Source organism: Aspergillus oryzae, chromosome 3 (assembly GCF_000184455.2).
Source record: "Aspergillus oryzae RIB40 DNA, chromosome 3".
Lineage (NCBI taxonomy): Eukaryota > Fungi > Ascomycota > Eurotiomycetes > Eurotiales > Aspergillaceae > Aspergillus > Aspergillus oryzae.
In genome coordinates, this window is record NC_036437.1 from 4,280,581 (window position 1) to 4,298,918 (window position 18,338).

The 18,338-nt window shown below is 51.2% G+C and overlaps 6 protein-coding genes across 6 annotated transcripts; 3 read left to right on the top strand and 3 right to left on the bottom strand.

Annotated features, from left to right (window-relative positions):
- Positions 1 to 88: 88 nt before the first annotated feature.
- AO090026000292 (amidohydrolase) lies at positions 89 to 1,780 on the top strand (the record flags this gene model as incomplete). The annotated part of the gene is made up of 2 exons (XM_001821717.1): positions 89 to 270; positions 373 to 1,780. The coding sequence occupies 2 exons, from the start codon at positions 89 to 91 to the stop codon at positions 1,778 to 1,780; spliced, it is 1,590 nt and encodes a 529-aa protein (XP_001821769.1).
- Positions 1,781 to 1,985: 205 nt separating this feature from the next.
- AO090026000291 (putative aminotransferase family protein (LolT)) lies at positions 1,986 to 3,513 on the bottom strand (the record flags this gene model as incomplete). The annotated part of the gene is made up of 3 exons (XM_001821716.3): positions 1,986 to 2,706; positions 2,795 to 3,386; positions 3,441 to 3,513. 3 exons carry the CDS (start codon positions 3,511 to 3,513, stop codon positions 1,986 to 1,988), a joined length of 1,386 nt encoding a protein of 461 aa, XP_001821768.1.
- Positions 3,514 to 4,270: 757 nt separating this feature from the next.
- AO090026000290 (uncharacterized protein) lies at positions 4,271 to 5,130 on the bottom strand (the record flags this gene model as incomplete). Its single annotated transcript, XM_023236125.1, has 4 exons — positions 4,271 to 4,283; positions 4,391 to 4,449; positions 4,506 to 4,666; positions 4,869 to 5,130. The coding sequence occupies 4 exons, from the start codon at positions 5,128 to 5,130 to the stop codon at positions 4,271 to 4,273; spliced, it is 495 nt and encodes a 164-aa protein (XP_023090983.1).
- Positions 5,131 to 6,476: 1,346 nt separating this feature from the next.
- On the bottom strand, positions 6,477 to 11,452 carry AO090026000289 (uncharacterized protein; the record flags this gene model as incomplete). Its single annotated transcript, XM_023236126.1, has 4 exons — positions 6,477 to 6,775; positions 6,840 to 10,677; positions 10,757 to 11,192; positions 11,361 to 11,452. The coding sequence occupies 4 exons, from the start codon at positions 11,450 to 11,452 to the stop codon at positions 6,477 to 6,479; spliced, it is 4,665 nt and encodes a 1,554-aa protein (XP_023090982.1).
- Positions 11,453 to 13,894: 2,442 nt separating this feature from the next.
- On the top strand, positions 13,895 to 15,049 carry AO090026000288 (putative alcohol dehydrogenase; the record flags this gene model as incomplete). The annotated part of the gene is made up of 3 exons (XM_023236127.1): positions 13,895 to 14,229; positions 14,255 to 14,696; positions 14,753 to 15,049. 3 exons carry the CDS (start codon positions 13,895 to 13,897, stop codon positions 15,047 to 15,049), a joined length of 1,074 nt encoding a protein of 357 aa, XP_023090981.1.
- Positions 15,050 to 15,465: 416 nt separating this feature from the next.
- Positions 15,466 to 16,268, top strand: AO090026000287 (uncharacterized protein; the record flags this gene model as incomplete). The annotated part of the gene is made up of 2 exons (XM_023236128.1): positions 15,466 to 16,044; positions 16,068 to 16,268. The coding sequence occupies 2 exons, from the start codon at positions 15,466 to 15,468 to the stop codon at positions 16,266 to 16,268; spliced, it is 780 nt and encodes a 259-aa protein (XP_023090980.1).
- Between the last annotated feature and the right edge of the window lie 2,070 nt (positions 16,269 to 18,338).

Genomic DNA, 18,338 nt, shown 5'->3' on the forward strand with positions numbered 1-18,338 from the left:
CTTTTCTCACTGTCTCCCTCTGTCTCTCTCTTTCTCTTCTCTTCCTCCTAGTCAATTCCTATACAACACTTCATAAACAGTCTTCACCATGAAAACCCTCTACAAAAACGGCCACTTGATCACCCCCCAATCCCCCAACCCAACATGCATGGTCACGGAAAACGACCGCATAATCTACCTTGGCGAGGAATCCACCGCAAGGACCCTCCACCCAGACAGCAAGATCCATGATCTGGAGGGTCGCAAAGTCCTCCCCGGCTTTATTGATGGGTACGTACATACACAGAAATACCTCAATTCTACACCACCCAGCCATCCATATACAACATCGCACCAATTACCAGAAACCAGAAACTAACATAAATAAAACAGACACATGCACCTCCTCCTCTTTGGCGCCAGCCTCTCCAAAATCAACCTGGGAAACTGCACCTCCCTATCCGACATCCGCACCACCATCAAAGCCGCAGCAACCGCAAATCCAACCGCCCCCCGTCTCTTCTGCCGCGGCTGGATGCACTCCATGACCAACGGCGAAGCCCTAGCCTCCATGCTCGACGACCTCGACCCACGTCCCATCTTCATCGACTCCAAAGACCTCCACTCCGCATGGTGCAACACCGCCGCCCTAACGGAACTCAACGTCCACAACACCCCCGACCCAGCCGGCGGGGTCATCCACCGCGACGAGACCGGGAAACCAACCGGCCTCCTCAGCGAAGCAGCAGCCGTGAACATCGTCTGGCCGCACGTCGCGAAGGTAGCCACCCTCGAAGAGAAACTGGGGTTCGTTCGCGCCGGGATCAGGGAGTATACAAAGGCCGGGTATACGGGTGTCGTGGAGATGGCTACGGATGAGAATCTATGGAATACTCTTCTTGCCCTCCGGGAACGGGAGGAAGCCAATATCCGGGTCGCGGCGCATTGGATTATTTCCCCGAAGGAAGATGAAGAGGAGGTCTTGAGACAGGTTGATCGAGCGATTGAATTACATGGAAAGTACAACGTGACAACCAGTCCCGATTTGCGGATCGCAGGTATTAAGGTTATTTGCGATGGTGTTGTGGATGCCTGCACGGCTGCTCTGACGGAACCCTATGCTTCGAACGGGGATAATTGCGCCCCGCTTTGGGGTGCTGATATACTGAAAAAGGTAGTTAGGAAGGCGGACCAAGCGGGTCTCCAATGCGCATTACATGCTATCGGCGACGCGACGGTGAAACTTGCCATCGACGCCCTTGAAAGCGAAGGCACACCTGGATCCCGTCATCGCATCGAACATCTCGAGCTCACTGCCCCCCACGACGCAAAGAGACTCGGTGCCTTGGGCATCACGGCCTCCGTGCAGCCTGTGCATGCCGATCCGGCTATCCTGCGCGCGTGGCCCCGGTTACTTGGGAAGGAGAGGTGTGGTCGGGCCTTTGCGTATAGGGAGTTTCTGGACCACGGGGCGAATCTGGCGATTGGGACGGATTCGCCCACGGCGCCGCATCTGCCATTGAGGAATTTGTATACGGCTACTACGAGAAGGTCGGCGAGGGAGCCGGAGTCTGTGGAGACGGTTAATGAGGGTTTTAGGTTGGGGTTGTTGGAGGCGGTTGTGGCTGCTACGGGGGGGTCGGCGTATAGTTGCTTTGCGGATGGGTTTACGGGGCGGTTGGAGGTGGGGATGAAGGCGGATTTTGTGGTGGTGGATATGGTTTGGGAGGAGGAGAGATTGTTGGAGGCGGAGGTTTGGGAGACGTGGTTTGATGGGAGGAGGGTTTGGGGGAGGGAGTAGGTGGTTTATGTATTGTGTACTGATTTGATGCTGTATATAGGGAGTATATTGGTAGTCTATAGATGTTTGCAGTAGATGTGCTGGATAGAATAACGTATATGGGTTACGTGCCATTGTATTGTAGAAAAGCAATATCTTCTGTACTCTATCTAACAATATCAACATCTAACAGTGGCCTAGCGCATCTAAACAAGAAGATAAAATATCAAATCTTCGCAGAAGAAACCCCAACCTCCCCCTCAACCCTCTCACAACACTCCCTCAAAACACCCCCCAACCACTCAAAATCCCCTTTCTCCAAATAAACCTGCGCACAGAGTCTGGTCCACAACCACCCCCCATGCTGAAACACCGGCACAAACGTCTCATACTTCTCAAACAACGTATCCCGAAACCAATTACTGACCGTCGCCACCAAAGACGCCTGAATCCGCAGATACGAAGTCCCATCCTCACCCTGCACCCTCATAACAGCATCCCCTCCACGACCAGACCCAGCATCAGAAGAAGAAGACACAGCAATCGGCAACCGCACAGTAGCCATCCCACACCTCCTAAGCTGACTGGCCTCTCCCTCCTTCAGCCCAGCCTCCTGCATGACTTCCGTCCCGAGGGCGCGGGCAACGATATCCCCGGCCTCGCGGGCTAGGGTCTCCAGGTAAGCGTAGATGCGGTCTTCGCCGCCGCAGACTTCCGTTCGGAATTTCATGGCCGCGGGGACGCAGAGCCAGGGCGTGTCGTCGGTTGTGGAGATGTATTCGAAGAGGTATTCGAAGGCGGATTTACCCTGCGTGGTGGTGGGGGTTATCTCCCCGGATGAGGGAGGGGGGATGTATCCCCATGAGGTTGGGAATGTGGTGCGGATGAGATGTTGGTTGCGGAGTGGGACGTGGAGGACTGCGCAGCCGCGGGGGACGAATAGCCATCTTTTTTTGGTTCCATATCAGCATCCCAAAACTGTATTCCCACATAGTAATCAAACGGAGGAAAGAAGGAAAGAAGGAGGGGACATACTTATGCAGATTACTAGTAAAGAAATCCGGTCTCAAAGCCCCCAAATCCAACGGTATGTGGCCAATACCATGTGCCCCATCAACAAGACTGAGTATGCCCTCCTCCCGACAGACCTCTACCAAGGCCTCAAACGGGAACCGTACACCAGGCATACTGACGATGGTGTCGAACACCGCGACCTTCACATTCAGCCCCTCACCCCTTGCACGACTCACGACATCCTGGAACCGTTTCACCAGGTCCTCATGGCTAACAGGCAACGCATACTCAACCTTCCGGGTAGTCACGGGGCTGGACTCCATAATAGAGTGTACATTCTTCTCCACGGCGCCATAGATCGTGTCGAAGTAGACGACTGTGTCTCCCTTCTGGAAGACTAGATTACGGAGCACGGTGGCGACACCCGTGGTTGCGTTCTTGACAAAGACGCATTCGTTGACGGGGATGTTGAGCAGGTTGGCTACGATGCGGCGCGATTCGTCGATGCCTTGGCCGCGGGTGATGCGGTAGAAGAGGTCTGGACGGGCCTCCGCCGAGTGTTGGTGTTGGCGGAGGGCTGTTTGGACGGCGCGGGGGTATGTGCCGAAGGAGCCTGGATTATAGTTAGTTGGTGTTTGTACTTGTTACTTGTAAGGTTGAGTTATACCATGGTTGAGGTTTTTGAACTTGGTGTCGAAGAGGAAGTGCTCTCTCATGGGGGCTCCGAAGGGTGTGGTCATTTTGTTGGGGGTTTTGGAGGGGCTAGTAGAAATAAGAGACGGTGAGGATGTTTGATTCTAAAAGAGTTCTGAGTTTAGACACAGTTCAGGGCCCGGAAGACTATTTTTATGTAGAGATGATATGCAGTGAGTCATCTTGTTTACGAGATGCGGAGACGGAGAATGAAGGTTGGGCAAAGTAGGCTATCCCACCATCGTAGTAATGACTTTGACTTTGCTTGTAGCTATGAATAAGGGACAGCGATAAGATTAGCTAAATCCAAAGTTCTAGATCTAGAACGAACAGAATTCTATAAATTTAAGAAGAGTGGAAAGTCAGTGTTTAGAATTCAAAATACTCCGAACTACGAATATTGGTTTAGTTGTCTTTAAGTATACAATGACACGGTTAGGGCACCCAGTTTCACCGAAAGTATAGATATCTTCTTTTCGGAAACCATAAGACATATCATATGGGGAATATCTGAAGTTGTGGCAGGAACGTAGGACGGGATTTTACTAGGTGATTTGGTCTACATGAAGCCCTCGACTGGCCGCGTAAGCCATTCATCGGGTATCACCTCGATAGACGTGACTCTCTTCTCGGGATCCCACGTCAAGATTTTCCGTATGAATCTTAGAAACTGGTCCTTCTCTTCCTTGGTGGAATGGTCGTGACAAATTCTTCCAGGGATGTTTTTGGGATAGGGGGCTCAGATATCCAATTGCCTAGTAGGCCATTAGATGAGGACTCCTGCTTAAATGGAACAGCGATAGATTAAGAGACGTACCTTTTGAATCGAAGTATGTCTGGAAAAGTGGACTCTTCTGTATGATCTCCAATGGAGGAGGACCGAGATAACCGATGTATTGGGCCAATGCTAAGGGGAGGACATACTGGCCATGAACACGATACACTGGATCGACAAGGTTCTTACCTTCTAGCAGTTCCAGTGTCTATTTGATGGATTTAGTGGAACCTGTGGTTGAGAAATATGCTTATGGAAACTCACCATAACACCAATCGACCAAATATCCACAGGGTACCCCCAAGGAAGCTGTAAAAGCACCTCCGGTGCGCGATACAGATCCGACATCCACCAATCCTGATTGATGCGTCCCTCTACGACACGCATTTGACCAAAGTCTGTAAGCCACGGGTGACCCGATAGCTCTAACATCGTTGAGTTTTGTAGACATTTGTAGCAGCGGCTCCAGTACCCGTGGTAATTGGAGTACTAGGATACTCAGTCTCCTGTTGCTCGACATCTTTGAGAATTGTGTCGTCTTCGATGTCCATCACAATGTTTGCCGACGAGATGTCTATTGAAATCAGTCTAAGCATTTCGAGCGTCCCGTGAGTACATTTAACATACCTGTATGTGCAACACTACAGGTTGCATGTAGCCAGTTTACCGCGAAGAATAAGCGGTGTATTATGGACTTTACGAGATGCTTACGCAACTGGGCGTTGGGGAATGTTTCCTGCAATGTGCGGACGCTATTGCCCTGAGGTTTGAAGGCGATACAGTAGTGGCTCCCCGAGGGACCGTCGATCTCAAAGATATCCCTTGCAAGGCGCGTAAAATCCAGTCCTGGGTGGTCTTTTTCGGCGAACTTCTCCAAGCGGTGGAGCATGTTAATCTCGCTCAGCACGGGAGAAGACTCATTCTCCTCAGTTTGAACGCAAACTTTCAATGAGGCATATTCTCTTGCTCTGCACGCGAGTCAGTAACAAAGGAACAAGATTGGTGGGCTGACGTGGACCAGAAACTTTTCATCCCAAACAAGCCAGACGGTGGAATACGCTCCATAGCCTAGTTTAGCAATTGTGCAATAACGATCCTTCAACATCTCGCCAGGCTGGACTGGGTAGTACTGCTTCTGATCGTAGAAAGGCAGAGTCTGTTCTTCAATTGCCTGGCGGTCGGCCATCCTGTGAGTCCATCGGTGTGGTAGCAGAGTTCTACAGCGAAAACACGGTCGCAGACTCGGTTTAACTAAAGCACGCATGCTGTATAACGTGTGAAGAATCGTTCAAAGGATCGCATGGTTGCAGTTCACGCTGACCAGGAGAGAGCGTTGAGCCTGAATCTCTGATATGATCCAGAGTAGTTGTCAGGGACTCGGAGGCAGAATGATCATTCGAGTCATCAACACTTCTACCAAAGTTAGCAGGACTCGTAAAACGGCGTCAAATGTACCCTTTGTCAACTTCTGGTTAACTGTTCCATTGTGATAATTACCGATAGAAAATTTATGATATAAACATTCCATATTCGTGTTCTACCGAATATGGCGGAGTAGTGCGAATAGTCTACCTCCATTCTATCGTAAGTGTATAGCCGATTGGAACCTATATATAGCGTACATTCTAATTGAAGCGGTATAATCCCATTGCAGTCAGACGTCATATCCAACTAGACCATCGGGGGTTTAGAGGTTACAATAACCTTTGTTAAACTGACTTATCATGGTACATAATATAGAATTGCATGTCTATCACAACCGAATACCTTCACCATTAATTCAATTCTTTCCCAATCAGACCTAATTTGATAATAACCAGTCCACGATCTTCTGGTTTTCAAAGGCTCATGAGCGCCTTGACAGCTTAGATGGGTCCGTCTTGTGAGGATCAATCGTGTCTGATCCATGTCTGTCCGATGGTGAGGAAGAAGTATCTGCAGACGATCGGGACGGAGGCCACGAGTAGTACTGGTAAGGTAGTCAAGCCAATCAGGGTTAATGCACTCGGAAACTGTTGGTTTCGCTGAAGTAGTGCCAAATTAGTCACTACTTGAGTTACTCCATACTGTACATCCTACCGACTCCAAGAAAGAAAGAAAAAAGTACGAAGCAAACGTACGCGTGCAACTCATGGCCATTTTTAAAATCGCCAACTCATGCTGGAATGCAAAACTACAGTACATCTCTCGGGAATATTCACAAGACGCGGGAGATATGCCACTATTCACAGTCGTTCACCGCTTGCCCTTCTTACGAGGAGCAACAACCTTGAACGCGGCATTGCTGCTATCCTCTTCACGATGGGCATTCGATGAGCCCTTCTTGGCCACCTCACTCCATCCACTGCTACTCTTCTCCGCAAATGCGCTAGCTGCGACGGGGTCCACGATGCCCTTGTCGGCCAGGGTACGACGACGGATGAACTCCTCGGCGAACCGGCGGCCGTCCAGCGTCTGCGAGTTAGCATACACCGAGTCCGAGATGATCTCCGCTTCGGCCGGCAGGAACAGAAGCTGCTGAACAAAATCGTCAACTAAAATAAACGTTAGTACTGTTTTTCAATAAAGTAAATCGTACGGTTTTAACGAAAGACTTACCATTGATGTTGCTGTTCAACCCCTTGCCCAGTGCCAGCTTGGCCCATTTGGTGAACTCCTCGACCGCACGGTTAGGGTTCGCCGGGGTCACGGTGTTCACAGTAACGGCACGCGGAGTGGAAATTGTAGCGGGCTTGGGCTTCACTGGAGAGGCCGCCAAGGGAGTCGTTGCGGTAGTCGAGCGCGGTCCGGAGGGGGCAGCAGGAGGAGCTTTGGCCTTACCGCCGGCACCAACTGTGGTCCAGGCACCCGTAGTCACGGGAGTGGTAGGAGCAGCAGGAGCAGGAGCCTTGCTAGCCAGATCGGCATACCGCTTTCCAGTAGAAGAAGGAGCTGGAGGACTAGGCGCTGCTGCAACGGCACTCTGAGCAGCCACGGCAGCAGCAGCGGCAGCGGCACGCTGCTTACGAGCCTCCTCCTCTTTCTGGATCTGCGCGAGGGTCTTCTTAGCGCCGCCGGTAGCAGCGGCTGGAGCCTTGCTGTTACCCCACACCGATCCGGTGGACGCGGGAGTAGACGGGGATCCAGCACTGGCCCAGTTGGCAGTCGATGGGAGACCAGGAGTCTGGACTTGAGCCTGGCTAAGACGCTCTTGTTCTGCGAGAAGCTGAGCACGACGAGCAGCGGCAGCCAGTTCTTCTCTCTGAGCAGCGCTACGAGCCTCAGCCTCTTGGATCTCCTTCAGAGAGGGTCCCTTGGGCATCTCATGCACCTCCTTGGCCCATGGGGCAATGGACGTGGCTGGGGCTTCCACAGGTGTCTGGGTCTGAGATCTCGAGTTTGCGGCGAGCGATTCCGCAACGTTCTGGCGGTTACGTTGTGCAGCGGGAGCTGGGAGCGGCGATGCAGAAGGTGGGGGAGGGAACGGCTGGGGCATAGCTGGGTCACCCTTGGCGGTCCATGCTGCATCATTCGCAGCCTGGCTCTGCTGCTGTTCTTGCTCCTGCTGCTCCTGCTGCTGTCTCTGAGCGGATGCAGCCTTCTGAACCTGCTGGGAAAGAGTAAGGACCGGTTCTTCGTCAGCGACAGTAGGTTGGTCTGCTTCCACCGTGGGGGAACCGAGGTCAACATCCTGGACAGACTCGGCTTCAGGCGGGGGAGAAGGGCCAGTAGTGGGGTGAGTTGGAAGCCCCTCAGCAGTGCGCATGCCGAATTCATCTTCCTGTGCCCTCAAAGCATGAAACTGGCGGAGCCGTTCTTCACGGGCCTGTTGGTCGAACAAGCTGTCACCTTGAGTGCTGTCAAATTGTTCTTGTTCCTGTTGCAGCTGAGCCCGATCTTGGAGCATGGTAGCAACCTGCTGTTGATGGAACAAGTTGTCCGGCTGCCGAGTGGCAAAGGGCGCGGCGCTGCCAAATGCAAACGGGTCCGGTCGGTTGACGTTCAAACGCTCAAGAAGGGCAGGAAGCTGATCTTGGCTGCCGCCCAGGTCTGTTCCAAGCATCTGAGGACCAACATTGGGCAGGTTCTGCCTGATCGGACCGGCCGCGTCGAAGAAGCCAGCGAGAGGCTGCGGCTGCGGCTGCGACTGCTGCTGCTGCTGTTGTTGCTGCTGGATGGGTCCCTGAATAGGCGATGGTTGGAAACCAACAGGCGAGGCAATGCTACCGAAACTTGGCTGGCTGTGAAGGCTGTGAGCGCTCGAATGATGCTGGAGCTGATGGGGGTGGATCGTCGGGGGGAGCCCCTGGAATTGCATTTGCTTCATCATGGCCTGTTGCTGTGCGAGGTGTTCCTTCTGTCTGGCCATCAGGTACTGCTCCTCTTGCTTTCTCCGCTCCAAGGCATTCTGCTGCTCGGCGGTCAAAGTAGTACCAAAGCTAGGAAAACTGCCAGGGAAGGGAGGTTGAGCAGCACCTGCCGTGGTTCCTGTCCAATGACCAGGGTTCGGATCTGGTCCATGAGGGATGCCGATCTGAGGAACCAAGAAGGGCTCGCGCGAGTTGCCAATGCGCCGCACCAACTGAGCCAGCGGCTCAAATTCTGGGTCCTCGAGCTTCTTGATCTGCAGGTCAGGGCTGAAGAAGCCTGCCTTGAACCAATCGTGCATCTCAAGACCCGTCCAAGGGCCTTGGATGTTCCCCTGCGGATCGCGATAAATCCAGCGCATACGATCGGGCATCACCATAGTACGCTGTTGGGCAGGAGGAACAGAGCCAGCATTGCTTCCAGGTTGTCCAGGAGTCTGACTGGGTGGAGGTGCGTCAGGAGCCATGGAAGTGGGGATGGAGCCAACGGCAGAAACGGGAGTTTGGGACGTAGACGTAGTTGTTGGTTGGTTGGCTTGACCAGACTTGTCTGCCTGCTGGAGATCTTCTCCATGGGTTAGTAAATCATGTGGCACTGTTGGCCTCTCGGGGATCATACCTAGTTGCCGGGATCCATCGTCCAGGCTGCCAAGCTCAGCCCGTGCTTGATCACCTTGCATCTGCTCCTGCATCGCAGCAGGGAAGAGAGACCCTAGCTTGCTAGAGCGGCCGATGCTGCCAGTGCCACTGATGCCAGGGCTGAAGAGACCGCCTCCTCCCAAGGTTGATAGACTAGGGGACTGAAGATCACCCATCGTGCCAAAGATAGGATCGCCAAAGCCGCCGCCGCCAAAAGCAGATCGTTCTCTGGTTGGAGTACCAATGGCACCGCTTGCAGGCCATCCGGCCGCCCCTCCAATGGAGGGAAGGCCACCCAAACCACCCAAGCTCGAGAAGCTGCGGTTTCCGGCAACGCTGGAAGTCGCGCTCCGATCGATCGAAGGCAAATCCATGCCCGAGCCGACTCGTCTGATCGAGCCAAACGCGGTAGTATCACGCAGTCCAGTGAGGCCCGGATGGTGCGAGGTTTGGATATCAGAGCCGTCAGTCTCCACATCATCGACGTCTCCTCTATCACCATGGGGGCTTTGATACGGGTTCGTGTTGGTCGGGCTGGTTGGCTCATGACCCTGGAGTAAACTCGGGGTGGGGTTACGCGAGTTCTCGTGGCTCTGGATCAGCTCTCGAAAGCCGGGGATACTAGACGTCATTCCAAACGCGGCGAATCCGGTCGGGTCGGCACTCTGGGATGGAAGTTCCTGAGACCCCCCAAGCGCAGCACTCCCGCTCCGAGGTTCCTCCTGGAAAGGGTTCGTCTCACTCCGTCCCGTGCGGGTCTTGAGAGTTTCCCCCCAAGGCGACTGCGAGCGCTGCTCACCCTCTCCTGCCAAGCGTTCGAGGTTGCTCAGGGACGACTTCTCCTTCACCGAAGCTGAAATATCCTCCGAGCTATCCTTCGAAAAGAGGCCCTTCAGGCGACTTTCCCCGCGAAGACTGCCAAAGCCTGGTTTTTTCTCCGTGGGGTTCGTGCCGAGAGAGAACGCTCCAAAGGCACCCATTGGCGAAAAGCTGGCAGTTTGCGAAGCCGAGCCCCAGGGCGAACTTGTTGTCCCCGGCGCTGCACTCAAAGGATTAGTCGAACTGCGTTTCAGGGAATTAAACGGAGAGGCGGCCTCCGAGGTAACGTCCCGACCCGATTCTTTCTCTTTCTCCTCCCACCGGGCGGTGGACGACGTATCTCGAAAATCGGTCTTGCGACGGAGGAGAGACGGGGGTGGGGTAGAAGTATTCGGCTCGTCACGGAAGAATCGAGAACCGCCCGTTGTAGGAGACATAGGGTTGCCGGCCGAATCGCCGGTCTCCCGACGCCTGGGCCCAGGTCGATTCGAGCTCGGGGACGAGGTGTTGTAGTTGTTAATATGACCCTGAGAAATCGACCCCTTGCGTCCTCCCGGAGTAGCGCCCGTGTTATCCTTGGGTACATTCGTGGGTGGTGGCTTCAGTGGGGAGTTCACTGAGAGGGAAAACAACTACGCCCGTTCAGCACAGCTCTTCCCAAACAAGGCACTAGGGCCATTCGCAAACAGGGAAGGTAACAAAGACACGAACCTCTTTCTCGTCATCAGTCATGTCCACTAGGCTCAACGGTTCCATCTGTCCTCCGTGATCCCAGCACACCCCAGGCCCAGAGGGATTATCTTTCGAATCCTCCCGCCTGCCCCAGGCGCCGTTGGCAGCGGATGTCTCTACCTGCGGATTCCAGTCGGCGGCGAGATATTCTGCGAGATTCTTACCCAAAATACCCGTGTCCCGTTGAGCCTTATAAAGTTCTAACAGCTGATCTTTGGAATACCGAGTGTCATTGGTTGCCCCGTTGCGGAGTGCGCTAGACTGGTAATTCGAGAGCATATGTGGGGGAGTGTAGGTACCGGCCGTAGGAGTCGTGGCGGATGCGGGCTGGCTAGTATCCCGGCTGTGGGAAGGGTTAGTCGCGACTGACGGACGGCGGAAGGTTTGTGTTGCTCCATTCATGCGGTTTCGAGCCCTGGGATTCGCGTTAGGCGTGGTCGAATTTCAATCACGATCCAACGAGGGAGGGAAGGCGATCACGCCGCTAAGAGGAACGAGAGAATGCAGCGTGGCAACTCTACCTCAAGGGGAAGGGATAGAAGTCACAAAAAGAGCGGGACAACAAGGGCATTTTTTTTCATACCATTCTCCACTAGCAGTTCCATCACCTCTTCGAGAGGCATCAGTGTTGCCAGCAGCGGCCGAAGCAAAACTAGAAGGGAGTGGCGTAGGCATTATGAGATGGATAGCTGGGCGATGGAGAAAGAATTCCGAACCCAAAGCAAGAGAAGTATCCAAGTCGAGTGTTGTTGTTCTTTCGGTGGTGGATGAACGTGCGAAGGAAGGAAGTGATGCGAACGTTTGAGGTGGAACGACGCAAGAGGACGATAGAGCTAGTAGTTGGGGGGAAAGATCAGCTATGGGTTTTTAGAGCGAGAGGGAAAAAGAGCATCCGTGAATGACGGGTGGCACGCAAACGCACCGTTGAATTTTGGTTCGACTTTCGAGCAGTTTGCTTTTTTCTCGTAGCAAAGGGAAGAGAAATTGAGGACAGGCCAACAGCAAGAACGCTAGACAGATCCAAGTCAAGATCAGAAGATCGAGTTTCGACGAGTTCCTGAAAAATGAAAGAGGCTTGCGGCGAATTAGCAAGGGGTCGTGGAATTACCACAGGGAACCGCTGTCGCCCGATTCAGTCTAGTCGGGTACGTTCAGGTATCCTAACAGCTGTCCATGACTTGCTTGGCTATCTTTCCGTTGCCAGCCACTTTTTCTGTACATACTGTACCCCAAAGTTACCGCATCATTACCAGAACTGCCCATATACAGTACCCGCACACACAAAAAAAAAACCCACACAATCCACCGCGATCCTCTATATTTCATTTCTGGGGAGTTGCCAACTCTGATCCAGAGAAACAAACAATTGAGAACGAGAAGGAAAAGCTTTTGAAATTCTCCTCTGGTATAGTATCCATTCAAGGTCAAGTACCTGTCCCCGTTCGTCGCATTTCCAATCCCTCCTCCATGATTTGGTATCAACCCAGTCAAATCTTTTTTCTCTCTGGGGTGAGGGGTGCGTGGTCGTAGCACCCCAGACAAACCTATGTCGACTACTGCCACGCGGATGTCATCAATGGCCGCAAACGCTTCGGTTGCCCTTCAATTCGGCGTGTCATTTCAACTTTCACCCACCACCGGTATTTTTAGAAATGAAAATGAATATTAAAAGAAAAAATACAACAACAAAATGATCAATCAATCAAGACATCAAATACAGTAACTAACTAATAATGTTTGTCCAATGACAAATCCTCCAGACCAAATTACAATCCCATTGCTACACACAGTACACACTCTCCCTTCGCAGCTGCACTCTGTAAGGTCAATCTTTGTGGTGGGTGAACGGGAAGTGACGTTATCGACTTTTCCATTCCCACATACCGTTGCGTCTTGTTTGGTTCCCCCAACCTCCGCAGATCAGCCTCCCTGGATAACATCCGTCGCGTTTTCATCCATCTTTTTTTTTCCAATCTTATTATTCATTTTTTATGCCGTCCTTGTGCTACTCCACTTCAAGTGTCTCTCCTGACAGAAGACCGTTCTAGACAGGGGTTGTAATTGCATTGGGCTGTTTTCGTGGCTAATGGTGGCTAATTTGCATGCCGGGTTGCATGTGACTTGATATTGGATCTTGGGATGTGGTTGGTATGGAGGATTGGAGATCTTTTGCTGTATTCTTAATTCTTAGTTAGGGCGGAGGAAGAAGTAAAGGGACCAATAAAGCGTATCGAATAAGTATAATATCTCCCATATATACTGAATTAGAGACAGTGGAAACTTGATGTTCGCTGCTGTAGAATTACTATCACACAAAGTACTCGCGAACAGGACAGGGGAGAGTCCCAGCAGAGGATAAATACTAAATTATATGTGTCCTTTGTCGCCGCGCAGAACGAGGGCTTTGCATGGTCCCTGGAAACAAAGACTTCGTTTGTCATAATGGGGTTGATCTAGTCTTGCAATCAATGTGGTTTGTTCTGAGTCAAAAAGATGATATAACCTTATATTCACTAAATAGTAATATACAAAGAATAGACATAGAATACCTAGAGCTCAGCCAGCCCCTCCATGATTGACAGATTGACAGGCTTTGTTTAGTTTGTAGATGAGATCTTCTGTGAACCTCGGACATGATATGTTGATTATAGTAAAGTGCCAATTTCATATATTAGGCCATGTACATTCATCTAGCTTTCTTTGTCTATCCAAGTGTACTTGGAAAGAAGCTACATGATCGATGTACTGCTACTGAATGTTCAACCTCGGTCCAATGCCGCCAAGCCGTGGTTACCTGAAGAAGAACCCAACAGAAACACGGCTTCATTCAGATCGAGGATCTATTTGACCGGAACTAAATTCAGGCTTATATAGAACTATCTACTTATACAATCCTTTCTCGTCTTGATCGTGCACAATCTGATCAGACTAGATATTGTAATCGGACAACCGGCAGTCATCGGTTATCGATAACCCAAACCCCAAGCTTATATAAATATATTCCCCGCACCGCCGCTGCGTAAGACCCCTACGAACAACAAATTTAAGGACATCCATTACATCCTTTACGAATCCACCGTGTAGAAAACAATAAACAAAAGCAAACCCACATTCATAATGTCAAAAGCAATCTTTCTCTCCCAGATTGAGGGCAAACCGGGGCAGGTTTACTATCCCCTCTCCGTTCAGAACCTACCCCAGCCGACACCGGAAGGTCGCGAATTGCTGGTGAAAATGACCGCGGCGTCGCTGAACCATCGTGATGTCTTCCTGCGTCAACACCTTTATCCCGGTATCACATTCAACGTTCCTATGGGGGCAGATGGTGTGGGTGTGGTCGTCGGTGCTGGTCCCGCAGTGTCGAACCCTGAGCGTTGGCAGGGCAAGCGGGTGATATTGAACCCGGGAACGGGCTGGAAGGATTCGCCTGATGGACCGGAAGATCCCAAGGGGTACCGGATCATGGGCGGTACCAAGCTCTACAAACAAGGGAACGATGCAAGAGTACCTCACCATCGACGAGTCTGAGGTAGAAGAAGCCCCCGAGCATTTATCCGATGCGGAGGCCGCTGCTCTTCCCTTGACGGGATTGACAGCATGGAGAGCCTTGGTGGTCAAGGCTGGCGAAAGAAATTCGGGCAAGGGTGCTGCGGTTTTGCTTACTGGTATTGGAGGGGGTGTTGCGTTGATGGCACTTCGGTTCGCCGTGGCCAAGGGCGCGGATGTCTACGTGACAAGCTCCAGCCAGGAGAAGATTCAAAAGGCAATTGAATTGGGTGCCAAGGGCGGAGTCAACTACAAGGAAGAAGCCTGGGAGAAGAAGCTTCTTACGATGCTCCCCCCGGGAAAGAAGGCCTTCGATGCTATTATTGACGGCGCCGGTGGCGATTCAGTCGAGAAAGCGGTCAAATTGCTCAAGGTGAGCCTCTTGATATCAATGCACCATATCTATTTGCACGTCACTGACAATGCCAGGCTGGTGGTGTGCTCTCCGTTTATGGAATGACTGTCTCTCCCAAGATGCCTTTCTTGATGCAAGCTGTCTTGAAGAACATTGACGTCCGTGGCTCGACTATGGGTTCCCGCAAGGAATTCGAGGAGATGGTTGAATTTGTCAAAGCAAACAAGATCCACCCGGTGATCTCTCGCGTCCTGCAGACTGAGCTGGGCGATATTGCCGGGCTGGACGGGCTGTTCCAGGACATGAAGGAGGGCAAGCAGTTCGGGAAGTTGGTCGTCGAATTTGGGAAGGCTTCGGAAAGTAAACTGTAAGGGCCTAACTTGGTAATTGAATCATTAGCGAATTTCATCATATGAAGTGATGTATGTGTATATGTCCCGGTCGGGATGGAATGGCCTCACTGTGATAGCCGATGAACTTGGCACATAGCAGCCATAAGGGCCTAGAACGAGTGATGGAATAGATATCATTTATATTCAGGAGTACTCTTACCTTTGATATGATCTATTTCACCGGGTCGCGCTTTCCTTGCTAGGAATTCATCCCGTCTCGCTATATAGACCTAGCTGTAGGACCTGGCGCAGTAAGACCTCTTCAAAGAGCATCCAGTATAGCGCTATCATTATATAGCCTGTGGCACATATATCTTCGTATCTTAAGGAAGTGTCACTCCATTCATTAGTCTCTTGTTATTATATCCACGAAGCTTCGGTGTCGAGACCCGGAGATGAGTGTCAATATCGTGCAGTTATATGGACCCGGTCTATCCTTTTATCTAGCTCACGGAAAACCTTCAGCACGAATGAATGCGCCCGTGGGTTCGTCCGGCATGTCACTTAGGGATGTCGCTGTTTCCTCTGTGATGAGATCCAAGAGGTCAATCGGCACCCTGGATGAAAGAAACACAGACATACTAACCTCGAACGTCTGCCAGAAATACTCAGCGACTCTGAAGGCACTGCACGCCAGCAACGAGTTACTCGAAGGCAAAGCAAGAAAGCTAAGCAACAATACTGTTCTGCTTGAGCTTGATGTTATGAGAGTCCAACGCCACATCAAAGCCTTTCACGGGGAGCTTCTGATGACATGGCAAGCCGATATCCTTACGCGTCTCATCGAGGTTGTGTACGAACGGAGTGGGTGGAAGATGCCGGGAGGTATCACCTCCAGTTCGCATGCGGGCATGGATGAGGCGAAAGTTACTCTGATGTATAGGACTGCGGCGCGGAAGATCAAAAAGGAGACGTTGAGGAGGAGGTTCAACCTTTCAGTGCAATACTATCTTGCTCTGCAAAGGTATGACGAGGTGAGCTATCTATTCATTGAAAGTTTTGCTGGTCTTTGGTCTTCTCTTCGTCTTACCTCATTGTAGGTTGTCTGTTTTCGAAGCACGAATCCGTTTCGCTCAGAGCGCACGTTCGCTCGATGGTTGATGTCGCAAAAGGAGAATCACGCTCGAACCGGTCTGTTCAATTTCTGGGCAAGATTGTTTCCCTTATGCTACGGTCGGACTGTAGACGAAACAACTGAGATGTTCTAACGATCTGAAAGAGGGCGGCTGTTCATTCATCCATTCATTCATTTTCCTTGTTTCGATGGCTATTTTGAGCTTCGGAAATTGCACCAATGAGGTTCACCCATGGTCGGCTCCGTGGCTTCAGAGTCGCTGGGTGAGACATTTTAGATAACATGTTTCTCGTTAATTGAAAGAGGAGATTACTCTTGTCCTGGCCGTCTGCCACCGAGAGGCCAAAACGCCGGTGTTGTGTATTCTCATGAGGGCAAATGCAAGATCCATTGGGTTCATGCCTTTGAAGGCGAGTATCTAGTCGATACAGTCGCCTCCAGAACGAATATACCTATTTTCTCAGTAGATGCCCCAGACTGCTCTATATTCCCTGAAGGAATTAAGTAGATCGTTCTCTCTACAGTATACTTAGGCGTACTTTTGATCTTGGGCTGCTAAGAGGTGATATAGAACGAAACGTCTCGATACTCAGATCGGTTTGACGGCTTGAATTGATCAGAACAGCCCCGAAGGTAGGGATTATATCACCTCCGAAGCCACAGACTCGACCGGCTTCAAAACTGTATATGCTCTAGTACATCCATTCTCTCTAGTACGTGCTCATTACCTACATAGCATGGAGCTTCGTGTAGAATACCTGATAGAGCACCCCTATTTGATGATAGTCTATAATGGAAGTATTGTCTGTAGTTGACATTAGTCTGACCTCATTTTTGGTCAATTTTTTTTTTGGCAGAATGTCAATGATTCCTGATTTCTAGCGCCACGCTGGCTAGGATTCCACAGAGCCATGGCCGACCAAATCACGTCGTGATGTGGGTTGACCGACAAGTGGCGAGCTGTCGAGAGATAGCATGACTACCCTGTCTCGCAGAAAGTTCTGATCGACAGCTGCAGGGCCTGTTGCACCGATAACGCACCCTTTTCCGTTAATGAACGAAGCGCCCGCTGAGGGACTTCGCCGTGGGGGTATATCGGAGTTGACAAGAGCGAATACAAGCTCAACCGCACAAATGGCCGCGAGACACCACACCCCCGTATACGCAGACTAGTGAGTCCCTAGGAGGACTAAAAAAACTCAAGGATGGTCTATGAAAGGACGACATCGTGCTCTCATCTACACCATAGGTACCCAATCTGCAGTGTGCGAGCATCCCACCGGCGCATATGGCTCAATCAGAGCTATCGACGCCAAAAATATCAGAAACCCAGCCACTCAGAGGTGCGTTCGCATCGGTAGGTCCTGGGATCGTCTCTCAACCGGGCGGTGCGGGCTGAGTCCCTCTGAGCTGAAATATGGGTCTTCTTTTTTCCAAAGGACAAGTTATTCGGTACGAGGACTCAGTCCTGTCTCTTTTCCCACGTTTGTTGAGCAGCGTTAAATGGAGTCGAGATGGATATTTTGGGGATACGTCTCACGTAGCCGACTGGTACGCCTGAACACCGTTCTGCTGATCAGTGGATGGTACCGTTGGAGGAGCCGGTTTTCCGCACGACCCCTTTCCCTCCGTTGCAACTGTTTCTGCGACTAGCGTGCGTATATTGGGGATATGATGTCTCTTTCTGTGTGGTGTGAATGGGTTCATCTTAGGTCATTGCCGAAGGTCGTCCCGGAGGTCTCCCGCGACGAGGGACGGGTTGGCATTCTCTCACCCACGGAACAACACCGAAGTAGTATCCAAATTGCTAAATATATCAACAGAACAATATGGGGTCTTTAGCCAAACTCCTCTTCTCTTCACTTGAACGGTCAATTGCAAAGTACCTTTGGGAGTGGTTTTTTTTTTAGAGATAGACTAGACGAGAATATTAGCCGAACCGTAACTTTGTCAGTGGGTAAGATGGGTAGTGTTTTGGGTATCGGTACCCTTCTTTTTCCCTAAAGACGATACTAAGAATAGAATCCCGAGGTAGCAGCAACAACAATGGATGTCAGCTTGAATTCCTTAGGGGATGTCGTCATGTTCTTTTGCACACAGTCGATGCATCCAATGCAACCCTCTCAGTTCCACGAATATATAATTAACATAGTATGTCAGAGTTAGATGCATATATGATTTAGTGTCATGCGT